This window comes from Pongo abelii, chromosome 6, assembly GCF_028885655.2.
Source record: "Pongo abelii isolate AG06213 chromosome 6, NHGRI_mPonAbe1-v2.0_pri, whole genome shotgun sequence".
Taxonomy (NCBI): domain Eukaryota; kingdom Metazoa; phylum Chordata; class Mammalia; order Primates; family Hominidae; genus Pongo; species Pongo abelii.
This window is the reverse complement of record NC_071991.2, coordinates 83002328-83026532: the sequence shown is the minus strand read 5'-3', so window position 1 is coordinate 83026532 and position 24205 is coordinate 83002328. Positions and strand designations below refer to the sequence as shown.

The 24205-nt window shown below is 35.5% G+C and overlaps 1 protein-coding gene across 3 annotated transcripts in view; it reads left to right on the top strand.

Moving 5' to 3' along the window:
• VPS50 (VPS50 subunit of EARP/GARPII complex) overlaps positions 1 to 23199 on the top strand; it is a 127877-nt gene extending 104678 nt beyond the window's left edge. For all 3 annotated transcript variants that reach the window (XM_024249845.3, XM_054559478.2, XM_063726081.1), the window contains 7 exons: positions 4128 to 4208; positions 11395 to 11543; positions 12635 to 12731; positions 13799 to 13957; positions 17571 to 17692; positions 19805 to 19994; positions 22242 to 23199. In XM_024249845.3, the coding sequence (XP_024105613.2) occupies positions 4128 to 4208; positions 11395 to 11543; positions 12635 to 12731; positions 13799 to 13957; positions 17571 to 17692; positions 19805 to 19994; positions 22242 to 22361 (918 nt within the window). In that variant the 3' untranslated portion in view covers positions 22362 to 23199. The remainder of the gene's footprint in view (positions 1 to 4127; positions 4209 to 11394; positions 11544 to 12634; positions 12732 to 13798; positions 13958 to 17570; positions 17693 to 19804; positions 19995 to 22241) is intronic.
• Positions 23200 to 24205: the final 1006 nt, after the last annotated feature.

Below are 24205 nucleotides of genomic sequence, written 5' to 3'. Positions count from 1 at the left end.
AAAAAAAACCCAAACAATTGTGCTGGAGATCCTAGCCTTTGTCATAAGAAATATAAGGCATACATCAGAGAAATGCAAATCAAAACCACAATGAGATACCATCTCACACCAGTTAGAATGGCAATCATTAAAAAGTCAGGAAACAACAGGTGCTGGAGAGGATGTGGAGAAATAGGAACACTTTTACACTGTTGGTGGGACTGTAAACTAGTTCAACCCTTGTGGAAGTCAGTGTGGCGATTCCTCAGGGATCCAGAACTAGAAATTCCATTCGACCCAGCCATCCCATTACTGGGTATATACCCAAAGGACTATAAATCATGCTGCTATAAAGACACATGCACACGTATGTTTATTGCCGCATTATTCACAATAGCAAAGACTTGGAACCAACCCAAATGTCCAACAATGATAGACTGGATTAAGAAAATGTGGCACATATACACCATGGAATACTATGCAGCCATAAAAAATGATGAGTTCATGTCCTTTGTAGGGACATGGATGAAATTGGAAATCATCATTCTCAGTAAACTATCGCAAGAACAAAAAACCAAACACCGCATATTCTCACTCATAGGTGGGAATTGAACAATGAGAACACAAGGACACAGGAAGGGGAACATCACACTTCGGGGACTGTTGTGGGGTGGGGGGAGGGGGGAGGGATAGCATTGGGAGATATACCTAATGCTAGATGACGAGTTGGTGGGTGCAGCGCACCAGCATGGCACATGTATACATATGTAACTTACCTGCACATTGCGCACATGTACCATAAAACCTAAAGTATAATAATAATAATAATAAAAGAAAAGAAAAAAAAAAAAGAAATATAAGGCATATGGATTGGAAAAGAAGTTAGGTTGTCCTTAATTGCAGATGACATGGCAAACCCTAAGGAATCCACAAATAAGCTTCTAGAACTAACAAGTACATTTAGCAAACTCCTAGAATATAAAGTCAGTATACAGTTTGAAAATAAAAATTTTTAAAAGCTTTACTTACAATAACATCAAAATTTTTTAGAAATGTAACAGATAACTTGATAGGTTTGTACACTGAAAATATTAAAGCATTATAAATGGAATTAAAGACCATGTAAATAAATAATGAGATACACCATGTGCATATATTAGAAAACTCAATATTGTAAAGGTGGCAGTCTTCCCCAAATCTATAGGTTCAGTACAATCCCAATCAAAACTGTAACAACGTTTTTTTTTTTTTGAAGAAATTTAGAAGTTTATTTTAAAATTGATACAAAAAGCAAAAGATTCATAATGGCCAAAACATTTTTGAAGACCAGAGTTAGAGGATTTTTATACCTGATTTCACGAAGGCTTACTCCAGAGCTACAGTAATTGATAAAGTGTAGTACTGGCCTAACGGTAGATCAGTGCAACAGAAATAGACACACTTACATGATCAATTGATTTTTGAAAAGACCACTAAGGCAGTTCATTAGAGAAAATAGTTTTTTTAGCAAGTGGTGTGGGCACACTTGGCTATAAGTATGAAAAGAAAAAAAAAGCCTCAACCCCTTCATACCATACACAAGAATATAAATAACCATTGTTTGTAAGACCTAAAGAAGTTCCAAAACTATGAAACTTCTAGAAAAAACTGGGAGAAAATCTTTGTGACATTTGGGTTAGGCATATGCTTCTTTGAAAAGACACAAGAAGCATGAAGCATAAAAGAAAATATTGATAAAATGGGCTTCCTCATGGTTAACAACATTTGCTAAAGAGGCAGAAATACGAAAAGGCAAGTCAGACCAGGAGAAAATTTTGCAAACCATACTGAAAAAGGGCATGTTTACACAAAGTGTAAACAACTCTTACAACTCCTCAATAAGAAAACAACCCACTTAAAAAATGGGAAGAGATTTTATCAGGTATCTGCACTGCAAAAGAAGGTATGAGAATGGCTAATTAGCACATGAGAAGATGTTTGACATCACTGTCATCAGACAAGTGCATGTTAAAAGCACATTGCAATACTTCTGTGCAACCACTAGAATGGCTAGTTAAAAGGACTGACAGTATTAAGAATTGGCAAGTTTGTGGAGTCTTTTAGTCTGCTCGAACTTCCATAGCAAAATAGCGTAGACTCGGCTGCTAAAGAACAGAAATTTATTTCTCACAGTTCTGGAGGCTAGAAAGTCCAAGATCAAGGTGGTGGCCAATTCATTTTCTGATGGGGGCACCCTTTCTGGCTAGCAGATGGTTGCTTTCTGCCTGTGTCTTCACATGGCCTTTCCTTTGATCATGTGGAAGGAGATAGTAAGCTCTCTAGTGTCTCTTCTTATAATGGCACTAATCCCATCATACCAGGGACCCACCCTCATGACCTCAGCTAAAGCTGATTTTATCGCCCAAAAGCCCCATCTCCAAATGCTATCACATTAGGGGTTAGGGTGTCAACATGCATTTTGAGGGAAAACACATTTAGTCCATGACATGGAACAAATAGAATTCACATACATTGTGTGTAGAAATGAAAACAGTACAGCTACTTTAGAAAACAATGTGGAAGTACCTTATAAGGTTAAAAACATATTTAGTATATGAATTAGAAAATCGATTTCTAGTTATTTACCCAAGAGAAGTGAAAATAATATATGTCCAGACAAGGACACACACATGAATGTTCATGGTGACATTATTTAAATAGCCCGAAACTGGAACCCAAATGTTAATTGACCGAATCAGTAAACTGAACAAGTAAAGACATTGTACTGTATCCATACTACTAAATACAGTAAAGCAATAAAACACTACAAAATACCACCAGACTCAACACGGATGAATCTCAAAAGCATTCTGAGTAAAACACATCAAACACAAAAGATTATGTACTATGTGATTCCATTTATATGAAATTTTAGAAAAGGCAAAAACTACAGTGAGAGAAAGCAGGTCAGGGGTTAAGGGTGAGGGAAGGGGATAAGGGGATAAGCGGATAAGGGCAAAGGGTATGAGGACATTTTTAAGGGGGAGGGAACTCTATCTTTATTATGGTGCTGGTTGTGAGATTGTATGCTATTACCAAATTCATCAAACTGTATACTTAAAAGGACTGAATGTAATTTATACATAAATAATACCTTAATGAAAATAGAAGAAAAATGGATTAATGAAGTTTATAAAACCTGGAGAAAATAAAATGTATTAAATATTATAAAATTAGCATATAAAAGTTCATGTTTTATTGCACAGTGTTATGGCACAACTATTTTCACATTAAGACTCTGACACGTGTAAATAATTTCTCATTCTTGTATCTCAAATGGGAGAGGAAGAGGAATAATAAATGTTCATGTATGCTTGTGTGTGTGTATAGTCACATAGTCATACATACATAATTTCTATGACTGTGTTAATGACATACATTTTATAGCTTACTCTTAATAATGTTTTAAATTTATTGGCTCATAGAGAACATTGTAACATTTTTCCAAATGCCTTTAATTATGTATGATTACCTCTAAATTAAATTTATTTTCATCAATGGAATCATCACACAAGGAGCTGACTAACTGGCTTTTCATGTCTTATTCTTACCCTTCTCATTTATGCTCTTGTGTGAAGGTTTTTATAAATGCTTTGGCTTTGTTGTAGTGAATAGATTTCTATCTATACTGTGAAATGTTTACCATGCCTAATAGAAAATTGTATTGATTTTTGAATGAGGAGTTAAGCTATCGCCAATTTGTATAAATAAGAAAAAAATATAAATAACTTTATGTTGTTATGCTGCCACATGAACACAGCACAGCATACCTTACATACAACAGAGTGTAATATGTTTATCTAAAATATCAAGTTTTGCAACTAAAAATAATGACTCGTGAGAAAGAAGTTCTGGAGAACTCTCTCCTGATAATTCTTAAGATTGACAGATGTTAGTGTGTCCTGTAAATGCACACAGGTAAATGTTTCTTTGGTTCCCTTGAGATTTGACTCCTTTGCTTGATGTGCTAGAATTTGTGAATGCAATTTGGAAACCCTCTGAAGGCTAAGTATCTGAGTGAAAACTCATCAAATACCTTGGTTAATTTGAAGATGTAACATTTGCAAGATGATCTTTAGAATGATATAACAAGCCTTTTTCTTTTTCAGTTGGAATCAACAGGACTCGGCCTTAGTAGTAGCAGACTAAGAACAACTCTAAACAGAATACAAGAAAGCCTTATTGATCTAGTAAGTAACCAATTGGAATAAATTCTTTTGGATTATATAAAATGGAAATTAGCTATTCAATCAATTTCATATAAATGTGTGTCTGTATGTATTGAGTAGCTGAGTCTTCAGAATTAAATGAGTGCATATAGGAAGTAAAACAGAGGTTGCTTATAGTCTGATCAGAGAGAAACTAGTATACATAAAAGAATATGATATTGAGCATATGTCTAGCACAAGTTCAAAGAAGAGAAAGGTTTATGTGAAAAACTAATATCAGAGGAGGACTAAAGGAAGAAGTGACACTTGTGCTAGGCTTCAAAGACCAGGCATAGGATTAATGGGAAAGAGAAAAGTCTCTGAATTAAGGTACACAGGGTGAGCAAGGGCCTTGAGGTGGGTGCAGCCCGAAGTTTGACAGATCTTATGATTGGGACACTGGTATATGCTGCAGAGTTAGGTTGCAGAGAGTGTTTGGGACACTTTATAAACGGCTTTGAAATTCAAGGAGAAAGTTTGGGTTTAGTTTGCTGTGTAGTAGGGAGCCTGGTTCTTGACTGTTGTCACAGGATGAAATACATGTTTTAAGAAGATAGGTTAGATAGCAACACAGGGTTGACCTCCTGTACTGTTTCAGCTAACGTAAGCATTTAAAATGAGAAAAACTTTTTTTCTTGTGGTTGGTCACTGTAGCCAGAAATTTATGTTGTTCAGACGTTTGTCCACATCTACTTTAACCCCAGGCTTCTCTGACTTTTCCTTTATTCCTTCAACCTAACACAAACAAGCAATCATTTTCCTCCTTTTTCATAAGCTCTATATTATGTGCATACCTCTGTTATTGAAGCTTTTTATAAAGCCATGATTATTAATTCTTTTAAGAAATACTGTTGCAACAATTGTTATAGCATTGTTATAGAGCTGGGAATTCATCAGTCCACAGAAGAGATAATTCCTCTCTTCGAACTTGTATTTTTTTGGAGCAGAGAGACAAACAAATGTGTAACATAGTGTCAGATACTCGTGAGTACTAAGATGAAACTGAAGCAGTGATAAGATGGGGATCTTGAGCAGAGATGTAAATAATGTGAGTGAGGCATGTACTGATATCTCAGGTGAGCGCTGTTTGGGCAGAAGAAATAACTGATATCCTTCTCTCTTAACATTTGGAGATCCTTCATTTTTAAAAATATAGTCATATCACTTACCTTGGCACATAGCATTGCTTCAGTAAATGTTCATAGAGTAGATGAATATACTCCAGTCCCTGAGTTTCTTGTTTCTTGGCATAACTTAGCTTGTTTTTTTGGTTTTGATACTTGTTTAATCCTTGATCTTCAATTTCAGAGTCAAGGCTCCTTATTTGACCCCCCTTTTTGTTTCTCTCTTTTCTTTTTTTAGTCTTTGTTTTGTAAAATCCATTGGTCTCAGCCCCACTTGCAGTTTTCTGTGTTTCAATTTTGATTCTTCTTGATACTTAAGTATAACCTTGAGCATCAAATCTTATTCTCAAGTTCTTAGTCCACAGCTAAAGTTTTTCTTAGTTCTTACTGAAAGTCCCAAGATTGATGGGCCAAATTTTACCACTAGGGCCATTCACCCTGGCATTTCTGTGTCATCCCTGCTAGCTACTGTCTTGTGATCATCAAACTCCAGTTCTAGATTTGACCCTTAAGATATGGATTTCTGCCTCAGCTTTTACCGCATAGTGTATAATGAATTATTACTCATACTGATAAACATTGGTTTGTTATTTTAGAAAATATATTTGTCATTTACTAGAACTTGCTTGATCTCAGGATTTTTTAAGCTGGTATGTATTTTCTTCCCTTCATTAATTTGCATTTACATTGGCAGAGTACATTAATTGATCTCTTGCTGCTCAATACATTCTTTGGCTACTAAAATAATTTATAGCTTAATCAATCTGAAACCAACTAGATGGAAGTAATATTTTTCCTTATATTTCTCTTGCATGTCAGTTAAAATCTTAATAAATACTTTTTTGGTAATTTTATTTTCTCCATATAGATATTCTAAGTTTTACTTCTCTTTAAGCTGTAAAAGGCAAAATAGAATCATTGTGGTCTTAAAAGTGCCACCTGAAATAATTTATCATGTAAATTCAATGTAAACTAAGAAAATCTGTCACATCAAATAAAAGTTTAAGAAAAGTTGTCTAATAGGAAAAGTAAGAAAGGAAGCTGGTATACGCGATAGTGACAGCAGAAAGTTGAATTTTTAGTTATCCATTTGGTTATGCTAACTAAATTGTTTGCTTTAAGACCTTTAGCCAACTTATTTATTTATTTGCTTATGAGACAGTCTCACTCTGTCACCCAGGCTGGAGTGCAGTGGTAAGATCTTGTCTCACTGCAACCTCCACCTCCCAGGTTCAAGCAATGCTCCTGCCTCAGCCTCCCGAGTAGCTGGAATTACAGGCTGTCACCACCACGCCTGGCTAGTTTTTGTATTTTTAGTAGAGACGGGTTCGCCATGTTGGCCAGGCTGGTCTTGAACTCCTGACCTCAGGTGATCCTCTTGCCTCAGCCTCCCAAAGTGCGGGGATTACAGGCATGAGCCACTGCACCCGGGCCTTTAGCCAACTTTAAATCTTTGATAATAAAAAGTATTTTAAATTTGTCCAGAAAAAATCATAAATATGAATTCTCTTTGTAGCAGTACATTGGTGGTAGGAAAGGCTAAAAAATATGACTCTCACTGTGAAAATAAAGGTGGTTAAGGTTTCATTTTTCAGTCTTTAAAGGGTTATATCCTTTACTTATTGTACTTCTGTAAACTGAAACAGCCAGTTTAGGAGCTTTTTATTTAAGTGTGCAGTAAGCACGTACCATTTATTTATGTCAGCTTGACATTTTCGTGACTCTCTTGCTCTCTTCAAGCGTATTTTCCTAAATATAAACACAGAACTTTAGTCTTTAAGCAAATAATTATCATAAATTTTATGCCTCAAATGCCAGGCATACAACTGGGAACAAAGGAAGGTATTTTAATGAAAGCCTTTTGAAGTGGGGGCAACAATTCCAGTGATCTTCTAAAGAATGCTTTTGTGAAAGAGCTCCCTGAGTAGAAGGGAACTCAGTGCATTTGTGTTGGAGGCACTAAGGAGGTAGTTAGGTAAATGCTTTTGGCTCCTCTTGTCATATGAAAGATAACTGTATTCTCTCGGACTATAGATATACCCTCTCCTTGCCTTCCATTATTTTCTAGAGCCACCTCCCTGTTCTATCCCTAATTAACTAGTTAGTACCTAAATTCAAAGAAACTTTTAGTTTTATATTGTGTATATGATATCTAATCCGAAAGAATGAAATTTAAAAGTAACTGCTATTATAAGTGTGTGGTATTCGTGGGGATCCTTGAGCTAGCTATTTTGAGTTTGAGATTGTACAATATTGTCAGAAAATTCATATCAGATTTAGCTTAATTATACAATATTTTAAAAGCAGAAGTGTTTGATGCTTAGAAAGAGTTTTGTTATACTATTGGTGTATAATCTTCCAAGTTTTTACTCATAAAAGGAAACTTATCTGTGCTCATTTAACCTGTACAGCATTCATACATACCTAGTAACTGTCAGCTTCTGCTTGAACATCTCCAGGGATGTTTTTTTTGGGAACTCATAACCACCTAAAGCAGCCCTGCTTGCCTTAAGTCTGCCTGATAGAATGTGCTTTGTTGTGATGTAACCATATATGCTTCTCTCTTGAACTATTTTCTGTTATTTCTATTTCTGCCTCTTTTGGACCACTTTGAGTAGCCACCCATTTTGCCCAAGTGAGTCATTTCTTCTCCCAGTTCCTTTATTCGTTTTTCATGTTTCAGAGTTTTAGGTCTCCTCACCATTCTTTGACTTGTTCTGAAATAGGTATTTACAACTCCGAACTAAGAAGAAAATTGAGAGCACTCTAAGAGGTATTGGAAGCAGACAGAAAACGAGCTATGTGATGAGGGTACAGGATGAGATACAAGATAGTTGGATAGCTATCTTTATTACTAATTCATTCAACAATACATATTGCATGCCTAGGTACTTTGTGGTAGACTGATGGTCCCTGGAGTGGGGGAGGCAGTTAAGGAATAAATGAAGATCTAATTTAACATCAGATTGTGTTGCGAACAATGAAGAACTTAGGTGAGAAGGACAGAGAGAGAAAGGGTGTAATTTTATTTGGGCAGTTAGAGAAGATCCCTCTGGAAAGGAATATTGAAGAAGATCCCTAAAGGAAATAGGAGAGTGAGCCACCCATATTGAACAAATGTGTATTTAGTATCTGTCTATTGAACAGTATATATGGTGCCAAGCACTGTTCTAGGAATTAAGGATACAATTGTAGGGGAAGGTGGGGAAGCCAGACGAAACTCCCTACCCATATGTAGAGTTTATTTTCTAGTAGGGGGAAGATATTTTGGGGAACAATGTTTTAGGCTAGAGTCAGTTGTAAACAGATAATAGCATGGTAACATGTTTAGACTTTTTCCTGGAAGGGTTGGATTGAGGCTTTAAAACCAGGGAGTGTTATGATCACATCTCTATTTGAGAAAAGTTGACATCAGTATTGTAGAAAAATCATTCAGTTAACTGTGTGGAAACTGGCATAGAAATAGGAGAAGCTAGAGACAGAGCTCTCTATTCATGGGCTTTTAGAATAGTCCAGTCAAGACTGCTAAGGAGCCTGTGACCTGTTTAAATAGTAACGTCGGGAAGGAACAAACAAGAGAGGTGTCTGTTTAGGCATGTTTTAGTGATTGATTGGATGTGGAAGGTGAGGAAGAAGGGGAGTCATGAATGACTGTAAGGTTCCTTACTTGTTTCTTATCAATAACTACTAGAATTAAATAGCATAGACAACCAATTGGTGCCAAACAGTATTTAATTTTGTGAATTTTTATTCTTTTTTTTTTTCTGCTGGAGTAGGGTTATTTCCTTTTTAGAGGGAAATGAATGATGGAGATATGACATTAACTAACTTGCATGGATCCATGATCCTGCTTCTCCCTAGAGGAAGCACAGTTATTCCCAAACTAACTTTTAAATGCTAATTGAGTAATTAGAGATTGAAAAGAGACACTGTCTTTAGGAGAAGGTAGGAAATAAAAAAAAAAAAAAAAACAGAACTAAAGAATTACACCACTTTCTAACTTGAAAAGTTTTATAATTTTTATTTGCATTTTGCTAAATTTATAGGAGTAAATTATACATATGCATTTGATGTCTCATTTATTCATATGGAAAATAATTGGAGATTTGTTACTATCAAGTTGCTTTAAAAAGTAATCTAGCTTTATATTTTGTACACTATTAGATGCGTTTACATCCAATTTTGGTGCTAAATTTTCTTTGGGGGTTTTTTAAAGCTATTTTATTTGCATTTAAACATTTAGTTTTGCTATCTGCCTACTCATATGTTCTCACCTTGAAACTCCATAATAGAGATAACCATGGAGTGTTTTCCATACTGAAAGTAGTACATAAACTGCAGGGGTTGTATTATATAATGTTTAGCGTCTCTTCTAACTCTGTCATTCTATGATTCAATCAACATTTTAAAACTTTGAGTGGGGGCAGGGGTTAACTTGTATTCAGGTTAACTTTAAAAAACATATTAGCATTTTTGTACTATGAGCTATTGCTTACCTTACATAGCTTTTATTCTATTTTTTTTTCTTGTTGTAAATTTATCTTATGGAATTTTTTTAAAAATGTAATGAATGGAATTCATTGCCATGTCAGTACTGCAAAACTCTATACTTAAAGTATAATGACCATTTGTAATTCAAGCTCATTGTTATTAGAAATATATTTGGTTATAAAAGTTCTTAATGGCCTTCACAGTGAAGTGACTCTGGTTTATACTGTCATCAGTGATGTTAAGATTCCTGCAGTGTCACTACCTTGACCTCTCTCCTTCGTGCCCCAGAAAACAATAATTAAAAGTCTCTTTCTCTGAGGTGTAATGCAGCAACTATTCAAATAACTGTTATGATGATGCCAGTATTCTAAACAGCCTTCTTTCATGTTCGCTGTACAAAGGGAAACTTATTCACCAAAATAAGTTTATATTAAGTTAAATATTGAAATATTTGGAGTGATTGGTAACTCTTGAGCTGGCAGTCTTCTGGTACTCTGTCAGCTACTCCAAGTAGCCAGCCTTGTGCATCTTTACCCATGATCTCAAGATATTCCCACCCTCCTGGCAAAAAAAGGTGGCCAGTGTGCCTGTGAGTTGAAATGTGTTTTTGTTTTTTTAACTGTTTGCTAAGAGCTTAGTAAAAAATGAGTCCCTTGCTATGTATTGAGGAGAAGTTGAGTAAGTGTATCTTTGAAACTCTTCCTTTGCCAACCTGTTTGTTTATAATATAGGATATGTTTATATGAAGTCCAAGAATGTACATAACTCATATCCAAGGCATTCCTTGCCTGGCATCAGAATACCTAGAAAGGTAAATTAGTAATGAGAAGATTTCTAGTGAGTATATCATCAGATGAAAGTAAAACTGAGAAATTTGAAGTCTGATGAAGTTTTCCCGACCACAAATTAGACTGCATCACTCCTGTTGACTAGACGGCTGTGTAACTGAATCAGTGGTTCTCTCCTGAACAGTGCTGAAGAGCCCGGCACACCCTGCTTCCTGGGTATCCCTTTCCTTTGTTCACATTGACCATCTTCCTTCTTATCAGTAGTCTGTCCCCAGACATATACAATACAGTTGGCTCTGTTCTAGTTTATAACTTCATTCTAGTCCTGCCTTCTTGAGATTATATACCAAGGTAACCTTCATTAAAATTTGGGTGTGAGATGGTTAATCAAACCATAATTTTGGATTTATCAGTGTGGTTCTCAAGGGGTAATCATATTTCTCTCATTTACAAGTTCTTGAGGGCCATCTCACTGTTGTCACTATGAAACATCTGTCAATTCATAAAGAGTCCTTGTGTTGACAGACTTTAGGTCATGCACAGATGGCAGCATGTAGAGTTGGATGATATCATGTAGGCTTATTCTCACTTAGGATTAAAAAGAAGGTTCCAATAGTTACAAACATGAAAGCAGGATAAAAAGAACTGAACCTAAATGTAATTAACATATGCCCCAAGAGTATTTTAATTCTAGTTTTTTCAAAATCACGTGGTTTATTACTGTTAGATTTGTTATTCCAGGTTGTGTATGTATTGTATTTTCAGGAAGTTTCAGCTGATCCTACTGCCACACTCACAGCAGCAGAAGAAAGAAAAGAGAAGGTGCCAAGTCCACACCTCAGTCACCTAGTGGTTTTGACATCTGGGGATACGTTGTATGGGTTGGCAGAAAGAGTGGTAGCCACGGAATCCTTGTAAGTTGTTCAAAACAGTTGCGTTGCCATTAAATATTTAAGCAAGTTTATAAAAGAAGCATTGTTTAATTAGACTTCTAGTTAGCTGCATACATCTGCCACTTCTAAATATCACTTATATGTTTCTGAGAAGTATATTCTAACACAGATTACCAATTGATTTTTTTAAACTGCATGGTTGGTTTTTCAGTTATAGAAATGGAAAGAAGGAAATTTTTTAATTTTCAGTCTTTAACAACATGATCCATGTTTTAAGTACAACTTTAAAAAGCATTATACTATGCTTAATATTTTCCTATTGATGACTTATGATCCTAGGGGAAGCTGTAGTTGCATTGTCAATTTAGTGTTAAGTATAGGTGACCCTTGACATCAATAAGAATGCTTCCTGAGCTTTATAAATCCCCAAAGTTAGTAATACAATTAATGCATATAACTTCTTTGGCATTTCTATAAAATGTAGTCCAATATAACGTAAGAGTTTTTGCATTAGTAAGAAAAAGCAGAAAAAGACAGTGCCTGGATGCAGTGCATCTGCAGGCAGTAGTCCAGGCTCCTTCACCAGCCCACTGACTCCCATTCCTGTACCCAGCCTCTGGCACCTGTCAGTCATTCATCTGTGATACTCAGCCAAGTTACAGTCTGCTGCCTATTAGGAATGTTGGGGTTACTTCTGAAAAGTGTCAGATATTGAATCTGAGATTTCAAGAGTCTGTTGTATATAACTGAATGAGATCTTTAAAAGAAATCCTTTAAAAAAATACCCTTGTGTTCTTTTTTCAACCTGCTACTCTGGGCTCACATCTTACATTTGAAGCACATGACTCTACACCTCATTGTAAGCTGCTTGGCTCCTTTGAAGTTGTTCTTCTTTCACCTCAACTTCCATTCAGTCATAAACTCAGCATTATTTATTGTGTAGATTATAAATGAACATGTCAAGTGGTAGTACAGGGTCGTCCACTAAAGTGGAAAGTAATTTTTATTGTTAAAGTTTTGCTCAGAAATGTTAAAAAATACTTATACGAAAGCATGACAGGCTCTAAATCCTACACAATTTGTTTACACAGTGGGTTGTTTATTCCCTTTAGGGTATTCTTGGCTGAACAGTTTGAGTTCCTTCAGCCACATCTGGATGCTGTGATGCCTGCAGTCAAAAAGCCCTTTCTTCAGCAGTTCTATTCTCAGGTCAGACATGGTCTTGTATGTCATTTCAACTGTGAGGAAAATAGGACTGTCACAGATTATTTAGATTGTTTGTTTTTTTAACTGGAAGTCAGTCTTGAAACCCCAGGAGAGCCAGATAAAATATTCATTTATTCACTCATGAATTCCTACATTACATACATACTATTGAGCACCTCATGTAACTCTTAGACTAGTGAGAGAGAGAGAGCATCAGTGAAAACCGTTAAAATAAAGCATGGTAAGTACTGTGGTAAGGGGAAAGTGCCATGAGGGTGTTTAACCCAGACTGGAGAAGGGGAGAGGCTCTGGGTGGGAGAAGGTCATCTAGAAAGGCTATCTAGAGGAAGTAATGTTTAAACTGGACCAGCAGGGTAGAGAGGGTGAATGAGGGATGGATTCTAGACAAAGGGAATGGCATGTGTGAAGACCTGCAGGTGAGAAAGAGCATGGTGCATGCAAACAGCTGAGGAAAGCTCATTGGAGTAGGGAGGAAGTCTGGGGATGAGAAAGATGGCTGGGGCAATCAGCAGGAGCCACCGGCATGTAAAGCACCCTGCTTCAGGAGTTGGACTTTATTTGGAGGGCATGGAAGCTCCTGGAGGGTTTGAAACAGGTGAGTGGCATGGTTGGGTTTGTGTTTTAGAGTTTTCTGGGGGCATTGTGGAGAAAGGACTGTAGACGGCAGTCCTAGAGACAGGGAAACTAATTTGAAGGCTGCTGCAGTATTACAGGGGAGAGATGGTGGAATCCTGACATCATGTAGTGGGAGTGGAAATGGACAGAAGTGGAAGAATTTGAGAAGTAATTGCTAGGCTCCATGAAGATCTCTAGTTCTTTTACAGTTGCAGTGTCAATGGCTTCAAGTTTATTGAATGTCTCAAAATTATGTTTTGAGTGAAGGCATTTGCCTTCACTCAAATATTCAAATTATTTTCATAATTTAAATCTCCAAATATATAATGTTTTATTTTCAGATATGATATATACTGGAAACAGGGGCAAGTATTGTTTATCAATATGATACTTTTAGAAAATAATTGTTTTCATTTCTGTGAAATTTATTTCAGACAGTCTCAACCGCCAGTGAACTACGCAAACCAATATACTGGATTGTAGCTGGTAAAGCCCTTGATTATGAACAGATGCTGCTCCTCATGGCTAATGTGAAATGGGATGTAAAAGAAATTATGTCACAGCACAATATATATGTAGATGCACTATTAAAGGCAAGTGTTCTGGGAAGCACCTTTGCTAAAGATCAATCTACTAAGAGAAGTGTTCCTTTATTGCAGTGGCCTAAAATAGTAAGATTATAGTTATTACATTTCTAGCATTGTGGTATTAAAGCCCCTGAATTGAAATAGGCTTACTTTCTGAATTTGTCTTCTATTAGCTCTAAGAATACGTCATAGATTTTTTTAGCTTTGTTCACTAATTTCCCATTTTGAGTTGTTGTATGTCGTGGCTGAGTTTCATATTATGTAATCTCAGTAGCCATCACTATAATGATACGAAGATATTTCTGTTTAATTAGAAATTATTTCTGTAGTTTAGCATAATATTCATTAGCAAGAGACCATGCCTCTGATTATTCGGGGTAAAAATCACACTACTTTTGCAGTGTGTCATACAAACACCTCTTTGGAGCCAATGACCTGTGTTTATACGTCTCCTGGAAAGAATTGTGGTTTTTTTTCATTGATGCATGAATAGATCTCTGTAGATCACCTGACATGTGTCACACGCTGATAGAAGTGCTGGCAGTATAGCTGTGAATTCAGGAACTTATGTGCCCTCAAGGAATTTACATGCCAGGGCAGAGATAGCAGTAAACAGATAAATTGAGATATAATGTCAGATGATGAATAATGCTGTGAAAAAAAAACCCAAAATCATCTGAAGAGAGAGAGAATGACAGGATGTGGGTGGAAGAGGAAGACCATGTATTTGTCATGCTCAGAGAAGGACCCTGATAAGGTGAGACTGGAGATGAGGGCTGAGGAAAGTAAGGAAATAAGGTGTGGAAAGAGCATCTGAGAAAATGAAAGTAACTTTCAGGAAAAATTTGTTTTCATTTTTGTAAATGAAAAGAAAATTGTCCCTTCTTAACCTCCTTATTTCAATCTCATTTACACAATCATTCTTACCTGCTTAGACCAAGTCAATAAATAAGAGCCTAGGACAGCTGAGAACCAATGAACAGAGCCATAGATTTAAAATGGAGATGGTAATGGAGTTCCTTCAGTCACCCAACTCTCAGCAATTTATAGTCCCCTTTGGAGGCCTAGGTTGAAGACTGTGAGGCTGTTTCCAGACTCCGGGACTAATTGTGCCAACATCAGTAAGCAATTGCTAGGAGTTTCCATAGAGATCTTAGCGGGGAATGACACCAAGGGTGCTCTATATTTGCCACTCTGGAATTCAGAGACCATTGACCTTGAAAGATAATCAAAGAAATAACTTGGTTTCTAGAGCACCCCGGAGATTTCAGTTGCGTATTTTCATTTGTAATGTAAAAGATGAATGTAATTTATAAATAATGATACCTTTTTTTTTTTTTTTTAACAATTCTGTTTTTGAAAAAATGGTTCTATTTTTTATGACATGCTGTCTTAGTCCTTTAGGATACTACAACAAAGTTCCACAGACTAGGTGGCTTATAAGCAGAGCAGTTATTTCTCACAGTTCTGGAGGCTGAGAAGTTCAAGATCAAGATCAAGGCTCAGGCAGATTTGGTGTCTAGTGAAGGTTTGATTTCTCACAGATGTCACCTTGCTGTACCCTAACATGGTAAAAAAGGCAAGGCAGCTCTCTGGGGCTCTTTTATAAGTGTGTTAATTCCCTTGGTGAGAGCTTGGCCCTCATGACCTAATCACTTTTAAAAAGCCCCACCTCCCAACACCATTACCCTGGGATTAGGATTTCAACATATGAATTTAAGGAGGATACAACATTCAGACCATAGAACATACTAACCATGATCCTTATAGGGGTGCAAGAAAAAAAGACTTCTGTGCTCAACAAATACACATGCTATGAGGAGGCTGCTTGTTTCAGTTATTTGTTATTCCAGTTATAAGAAAGAACTCGTGTTACTCAGATTATTAACCTGAGCCCAATTTTTAGCAGCTTAAGGCCTTCTTTAAGCATAAAGGTTAATTATCTGTGATAAGTTTTGTTCTTTCTATTACTTTTTTAAGTCTAAGCATCTAAATCTAAACAGTCTGCTTATGTTGCCCCAAAAGAATCATAAGCAAAATGAAATGTTTGTATGATTCATTTTATAACAAGTATTTTTGAGCATTTAATTTAGCAATAAGTAGAATGTTATTTTGTACAGAAAGCATTTTATACATATAGCTTTATCTTTTAAATAAAATATTGATGAAAAATATTGAATTATGAATCTTGAAATCCAAAGCAGTTTAAGAAATGCATAAATAAATACAGTAACAAATACTACTACTCTCCTAGATCCATGAAATGAAACAACAGATAAAGAGCAATTATTTATATAGTTTTGATTTTCAAAGGTAAATTTTGTGAATTGACAATCCATTTCTTTTTAATAATTAAAAGCAATGAATTGTTAAAAATAGCAAGAAAAATTGTGATTTAGGAAGTAGCAAAAGAGCAGAGGATAACACAGTTGTCATTATATGATAGCCTGAGTGGTGATCAGATTAGATTTTTTTTTCTCCTGTGTGTTATTAGAAAAGTTGAACACATGTCAGTCTTGTTAAACATTGTGTAGCTTCTCTATTCAGGTAACTAAAGAAAAATGTCATTTTAAGTCTTCTTATATTTGAAATATATTGCCAGGGAACAGTCAACAGCATTTACTTCTGTAAACGAGTATATTTAAATAGTAATAGTCCAAAGAGACCAAAAACACATCCATTGAAGGCTAAACCTTCTGCTGTTTCCGTCTAATTATTGGAGTTGTCTAAATCAGGTATATGTATTTATATTTTTAGTATGATCATGTCATGAAAGACAATAAAAATATTCAGTTTTTCTATAGGTAATAGAAACTATATTTTATTGTTTCCGTTGTACTAAAAATTTGCAGCTAGAGTATGATTTTTTAATCATTTGGTATACAGGTTGAACATCCCAAATTCAAAAATCCAATATTTGAAATAATCCAGAATCTAAAACTTCTTGAGTGCCAGCATGACACTCAAAGGAACTGGTACATTATGGAGCATTTCAGAATTCTGGTTTGAGATTTTCAGATTTGGGATTCTCAACCAGTAGGTATAATGCAAATATTCCAAAACTGGAAAAAATCTAGAGTCCAAAAATGCTTCTGGCCCCAAGCATTTTAGATAAGGCATCCACAACCCATATAATTATTTACTTTTAAAAAGTGTTTAGGAAAAATGATAATTTATTAGATTGCACTCTGAAGAGTATAGATACAAATCACAAATAGTTCTGAACTGAACGCATGTCAAACCATGTTTTTAAAACTGGGTTTCTTGAAGATATTTTTAAAGCCAAATTAGGTCGTTCAGCTCTATTAATCCGTACTGACAACCATAGAAAATTTTGAGACATTGGACATTGTTAACATTGTTTAATCAGTTAATGACACTTACTCCTTTTGCGATAAAATGTAGTGTACTCTGTACTATAACATAATCTATTCAAACTAGTGCATATATGTTTTTAAGGCCTTCATACTAAGTCCAAATTATCTTTGGCATTATCTTTTTTGATTTTACTTGGTTTGATTCTGAGTCTTTCTAAATCTTTTTTATTTAAACCATTTTTATGGGAAAGCATTGTGGCATTTTAATGATATTCACAAACGGCTACTATTTGTCTTCTTAGGAATTTGAGCAGTTTAACAGGAGGCTAAATGAAGTTTCTAAGAGAGTTCGCATACCCTTGCCTGTGTCTAATATACTTTGGGAACATTGTATACGATTGGCTAATCGAACTATCGTAGAAGGGTAAGTTTTTCATGAAAGCATTGTTTCTTTAATGACAAATTGTAATATATGAATAACATACGGTATTAATGGTTGGAGAGAATAAGTAGAAATAATAACTAGCAGACAAGTTTGGGATATAATTAGAGAAGAAACCTTAGACCCCCCTGTGTCTGTCTCTGTCTCTGCTTTCTTTTGTTGCTAGTGGCATAGAACCAGCTAGTAGATGACTGAGGAATGCAGAATCTAATGGTTATCTGAAAGTTAAACTAACATTACTTAATAATAAAATTATGATGATGATTGTTATACCTAACATTTTTTGAGCATTAACTATGTGTTATTTACTGAACCAAACATTTCACAGGATTATATCGCCAAACCTGAAATAAACTCTCTTTGGTAGGTAGTATGATTCTATTTTATCAATGAGAAAACCTAGTCTCAGAAAACCGAGGCTTAAAGAGGTTAGGTAACTTATCTAAGTTCACACAGTTTTTAAAGGCGTATGTACCCCTGATTTCTTTTTTTCTTTTCTTCTTTTTTTTGTTTTATTTGAGAGAGTCTTGTTTTGTTGCCCAGGCTGGAGTGCAGTGGTGCAATCTGGGCTCACTGCAGCCTCCGCCTCCTGGGCTCAAGCAATTCTTGTGCCTCAGCCTCCTGAGCAGCTGAAACTACAGGTGTGTGCCACCATGCCCGCTAACTTTTTGTATTTTTAGTAGAGATGGGGTTTCACCATGTTGGCCAAGCTGTTCTTGATCTCCTGGCCTCAAGTTAATCCACCCACCTCAGCCTCCCAAAGTACTGGGATTACAGGCGTGAGCCACCGTGCCTGGTTGTACTCCTGATTTCTGATGGTAAAATCAGCCCTCATAACCCTTATATCATCATTAATAATAATCACCATCATATCATTGTAAACTCTATAAATCTTTAATGTGTTGAAGTTATGGATCTATTAATAGTAATTTTCCCACTTACTCAGAGACCATGCTTACTCTGCCCATAACATCTAGGATACAAATAAGGATCAGTAATACATCTGAAATATCCCTGAGAAGCAAACAGCTATTTCAAAGACCCTGTACAGTGCTCTAGAATTGCACATCAGTTGAATTTTCACACTATCATTTGTCTGATTTTTCTTTTGTTCTCATTTGTCATACAAAAGAATGTATTAGAAAGTGGGAAGATGACAGTGACAAGCTGACAACAGTCGTGGCATTCTGTATTGAAACCAGCAGTGCTATAAATTATAAAAAGGCTGTGTCAAAAATCACGAATGAAGAGTATTTTAAATAAATTTGTTTAATTAAGTAGAAATGTGAATAATATATGTAATACTTCTGTATAAAATACTCTTTTTTTAAAAAAAAAAAAAAAAGCTTGGTCACTTTAAATAAAATAAGCTTTTATTTTCTTGCAACTTTCCTTAAGGTTAAGTACCTCATTCCCACAGTTGGATTTTCCATATTCTGTATGATTGATTGAAGAAATGAAACATTGACTTAATGAGTAATAAAGTGTTGTATTGTTAGGGTTAGTATATTTGTCTTTATTACTAGTCCACCTTAAAACACACTGTTTCAGTAGTGTAGAATGTCAGAATAGGTCTATAAACTTTTTATCATGAAAAATATGTATATACTTTCTATGCTTACATGCTTACACATTTCTTTATGTTTTCAGAATGTTTGTGGGAGAATTCATTTGTTTCTTTTGCATTACATTGAATATTGAACAGTTTTATAAAACTAGGATTACTTTGAAGTATTCAAAGCTTAGTTTTATAAAGTAACTCTTGGCAGCCAGATTAACTGGAATACCAGTTTAACTTTCTTACAGACAATTATGTTGATTGAATACAGAGATCCGTGGTCTGTAGCACAACAAAGAGCCTTGAACTCATTGGATCTCTTTGCAAATGAGAAAACTGAGGCCCGCATAGGTAAAATGACAGGGCACAAACACAACCCAGTCTTTCTGACTCAAGGCTTATGTTCTCTATTTCCTATAACCCTCTCGTTTCTGGGGAATCTGTCCAAATATAGGTTAGAGAAAACTTCAAATACCTGACAGTTTTTTGTTTCTAATTATCCTATAATGTATTTTTTTTATTGTTTTGCATCTTAGATATGCCAATGTCAAGAAGTGCAGTAATGAGGGTCGTGCCCTGATGCAATTGGATTTTCAACAGTTTTTAATGAAACTTGAAAAACTAACAGATATTAGACCCATTCCTGATAAAGAATTTGTGGAAACTTATATTAAAGCTTATTACTTAACTGAGAATGACATGGAACGCTGGATCAAAGAGCACAGGGTGAGAGCTGGAAAATAGTTAATTAAGTTTTTATTCCTTTTTCTTTGTGCTGTTCTTGTTGGGTGTGTTATTTAACTCAAAATCATGAGAGTGAAATATAAAGAAACATTTGCTTTTTTAATACAAACTACTTAGGTCAATTCTTTGCCATATTCAGACTAAGGGCACTGTATCTAAGCAGTGCCCTTTGACTCATCAAATCTTTTTCAGCCCTTTGTGAACTGTTACTGTAATGATCTAGAAATACAGCCAAAGCCAAGACATTAGCTGTGTTTTTCCTGCAACTGTGTTATAGGAAAAGGCTGAAGTTGATAAATACTGAGACAGATTGAATACAGAAACAATGAAATGATTCATAAGCCATAATCGATTATGTAACTTAAACCTTCTCATACAAACCTTCTTGTACTCCTCAACGATGAAATGGTAACATCCTACACACTGACACGTATTAGTGATGATTGAAGACATTAATATTTAAATGGCTAAACTTAACTTGCATCTTACATTAGATTTTACCTTTAATATAGATTTGATTATCTTTCTTTTGTATGACTATATAGATAAAGAAAAATACTATTGTTACGTAGGACGCCGAATTTTTGACACAGTTCAACTCAGTGAGGTTGGTATGGGAAGCTTTTCTGTATATGGCATGTGTTAAAATCATCACCACATCCTCATTGCTTTAATAACTCTAGGATTTACATTTTCTTAACCTATGAATGTCATGGGTAAAAGCTAAGTCAAGTATTTGGGTAAGAAAATAAAGAATTATTTGTATATACCTGCTCAGACTCATCCTTTCTGGCCTTAACACTGTAAAGAGATAAAATGCATTAGCCTAGAACATTCACATTGGTGTGAATCTTGTGTGAACGTCCCCACTCTTAGTCAGTGTCGGATCTTTAGAAGCAAAGTAGGAATGTATGTGTTATTTTTAATGAGTTTGGCCAGGAAAGCCAGATTGAGAAAAACTTCACCACGTTTAGCTCCACGGACATTTGATAACCAAAATGTTAAACCTAGATGCAGATAGACTGCTTAATATTGCTAGAATCCATTTAGTAAAGTAAGCTGTAAACACTTCTGGGTTGGTACTGAGGAAAGGGTTTTGGGAAAGAGTACAAAGTAGCCGAGGAGGAAAGGCACAGCTCTAAATATACGTTATTTGATGCAAGAATGATGCCCATTTTTTGGATTTCCTCTTTTAATATAGTGGACTGATTTTTTTTTTTAGCTTAGTACTTTGAAAGAACTTTAACTGATTGATATTTGTAATTCAGTGACATTTCCCCAGCAGCAGCAGGGACTCTTTTCTGTCTTTGACGGAAACTTCCCACAATGATGAGTCCAGTGATCACTGACAATGGATCCTCACTGAGTGCTGAGTGGTTAAATGAGATTACTTACCAGGTGGGGACAAGTGCTCTCAGAGATCAGATACACAAGCTGAGCAGTTTGCCAAGTTTTTAAAATCAATTCTTTCTCCTATTTTGAAATTGTACTATATTTAGTGGTTACCTTCAATAAAGACACATTTTCTTTTCTTATTAGATAATAGTACACAGCTGTCTTTCCCTATCTGAACTCTTGCTATTCAACCTCCAGTACCAAGTCAGTCTGCAGAAATTTCTGATGAATCCCTGTTTATTCTCATCCTACCAATTCCGTATCTAAAATTCAGGAACCAGATGGATTTGGATTGCAAAAGATACTTGTAGTCTTAATTTTATGTGCAGCTCCCTGACTTTGTGATCCTTGTTACCTTATTCATTTGTTGTATCTTAGAAGAGTTGTTGTTCTGTTGTTGGAGATTTTTTTTTTTTAACTAAAGTGTTTACAAAATGTAGAGGGCCAGAAAAATACTTCATCAGTAGCATTTAAAAAATTTGAAATGTCAGTATATTTTGATGACTCAATAACAAAGACTATTACAGAAACAAGTGTAAAGTGTGTGATCATCAAAGCGGTAAGAAGCATACGCATGTCAGATTGCTTTGCCATATTAAAACAGATTCTAGTGCTTACTGTTTCAAATGTGTACTATAGTATTCTTATTCCCTCCTATTACAGCTCAGTAAACAAACTGCCTTCCATGTCCCAACTGTAATTTCCACTGTTTTTCACTGATTTATAATGCTCAGTAACTATCCATTGCACCTGAATATCCACCTGTTCTTTCGTTGCACTGATCAGATGCATTCCTTTTAGGGTACTAAATTTGGACCTTTCTTCTTTGAGCAGGAATATTCAACGAAGCAGCTGACCAATCTGGTGAATGTTTGCCTGGGATCCCATATCAATAAGAAAGCAAGACAAAAACTTCTAGCAGCTATAGATGATATAGACAGACCTAAAAGATAATGAACACAGCTCTTTTTCCTCAATGGCATTGATCCTCACTCAACATATATGACCTGAAAGCCAGTTTTTTAATGCACTTCTGACAACTATCTGCTAAGAAAACTTTGTGCATGTTTTTTTTTGACTGGAAAGTGGAACATATTGAAATGTGTATGGTGTTCTCATGACTTTTATATGCTGTGGTCTCTTCAACTTTTGGTCTCATTTGTTGTAATCTGAAATGATATTGTTGCCTTGTCATAACAATGGTTATGTGACTACAGTTATACATTTTACGGAAGAATGTGACTACAGTTATACATTTTACGGAAGAATGTACCATAAGTATATAATTAGAAGAACAGTGGCTTAATATATGTATGGGAAGTTTATGGAAAATGAAGTTGGCATTTTTCTACCCTCTGAGCTTGGTTCTTAATAAGCATAATGTGAGGGTGAATATGTAGTATCTCCTAATTATGAGCACTGCATGAGAATTAAAAAACACATGTAAGTAAAATAGTTGAAAAATCAGTATGTTCTCTGTTTTTAAAATGTCAAAGTTTATGTCAGGGTTAATTTAGTTATAACAAAGTGATCATAAATGATGAATTTAATAAATATACTCTAGTATGATCAGCCTATGTGATACTACATTTTGATTTTTTGTGTGGCATGCAGATGTCATGAACTATAGTGCAGCTTTTAGCGTGTTCTAATTTTAATTGTTTTGTATCCTGAAACCAATGGTGAAAAGTAATTTCATTGACTGTACCTTTTCAATGCCTGAGTAGCATACAGAATCATGATTATGAGACTTTATCTTTCTTTATAAAAATATGTGGGTTTTTTGTTGAAAGTTTTGGTCTCTTTAAATTCAGATTTTGTCTTAGGACAGTAAAACCCAGGTTGAGTGACTCAGGAAACAGTTGTCTGCTAGTCACTCATAAATGTACGGTCATATGTTCACTCTTCTTAAATATCCACCTTTTGTAACACAAATGTAAAATAGTATCAGTCTAGCCAATGATCAACTCTGGAATCCACTTAGTCTTCAGTAAGTATGTGCTGTTCCTCTAAACTTTGCCCTGAAGGCAGGGATCTTCTCCTAATGTATGTGACATGAAAATCCATTTTCCATGTACTCTTGCCAACTGTCTGATAAGGAATTTTGTGTGTGTTCTTTCTGACTGGAGAGTGGAGGACATCTAAGCTTGTGTGGCATTGGTCCAATGATTGCCATGCATGACCTGTAACATCAGCAGCTCACGGAATCCTAAGGAATCATGTGAGAAACAGGCCTTGGGTCTTGTGAGTCTTCTGGGACCTAAGGTGATATAATGGATGGCACAGGATGGCATGTGATCAAGCATGGAGGTGATAAGGAAACAATTGCTACTCTGTGTCCATCAGTCCCTGCGATGTCTGTAAATGCACAGTGTAATGTGAAGCACTTTCAGAATATGTTTGTGTGTGTCTGTATGCTGAGTGTTTTCTTTTCATCCTCTCACGTCACAGTTCATTTACTGTCAATTTAAAACTTTCCTCTTGTAAAAAGGTATGAGTTTGGTGCCATTATGATTTGGTTGTGGCTAGATTATACACTTGTGAAGTAGATTCTGCCTGTAGCCATTATTTATATGCAGCCACTTGAAGAAAACAAACATGAGATAAGCTTGGTCCTTGAGTTTAAAATGGCATATTTAGCTGGGCACATAAAGAGCTAATCAATCTTTTAATTTTCAGTTGATGAAGAGCTGCTTATTTTTCTCTTCTACATGGATTTTATAGTTGGTTTCCTTCAATTTCTTCTTTAGTTGGCCCTAGATAATATGAACAGGAATTACCTGCCTGGGAGAGCCCAG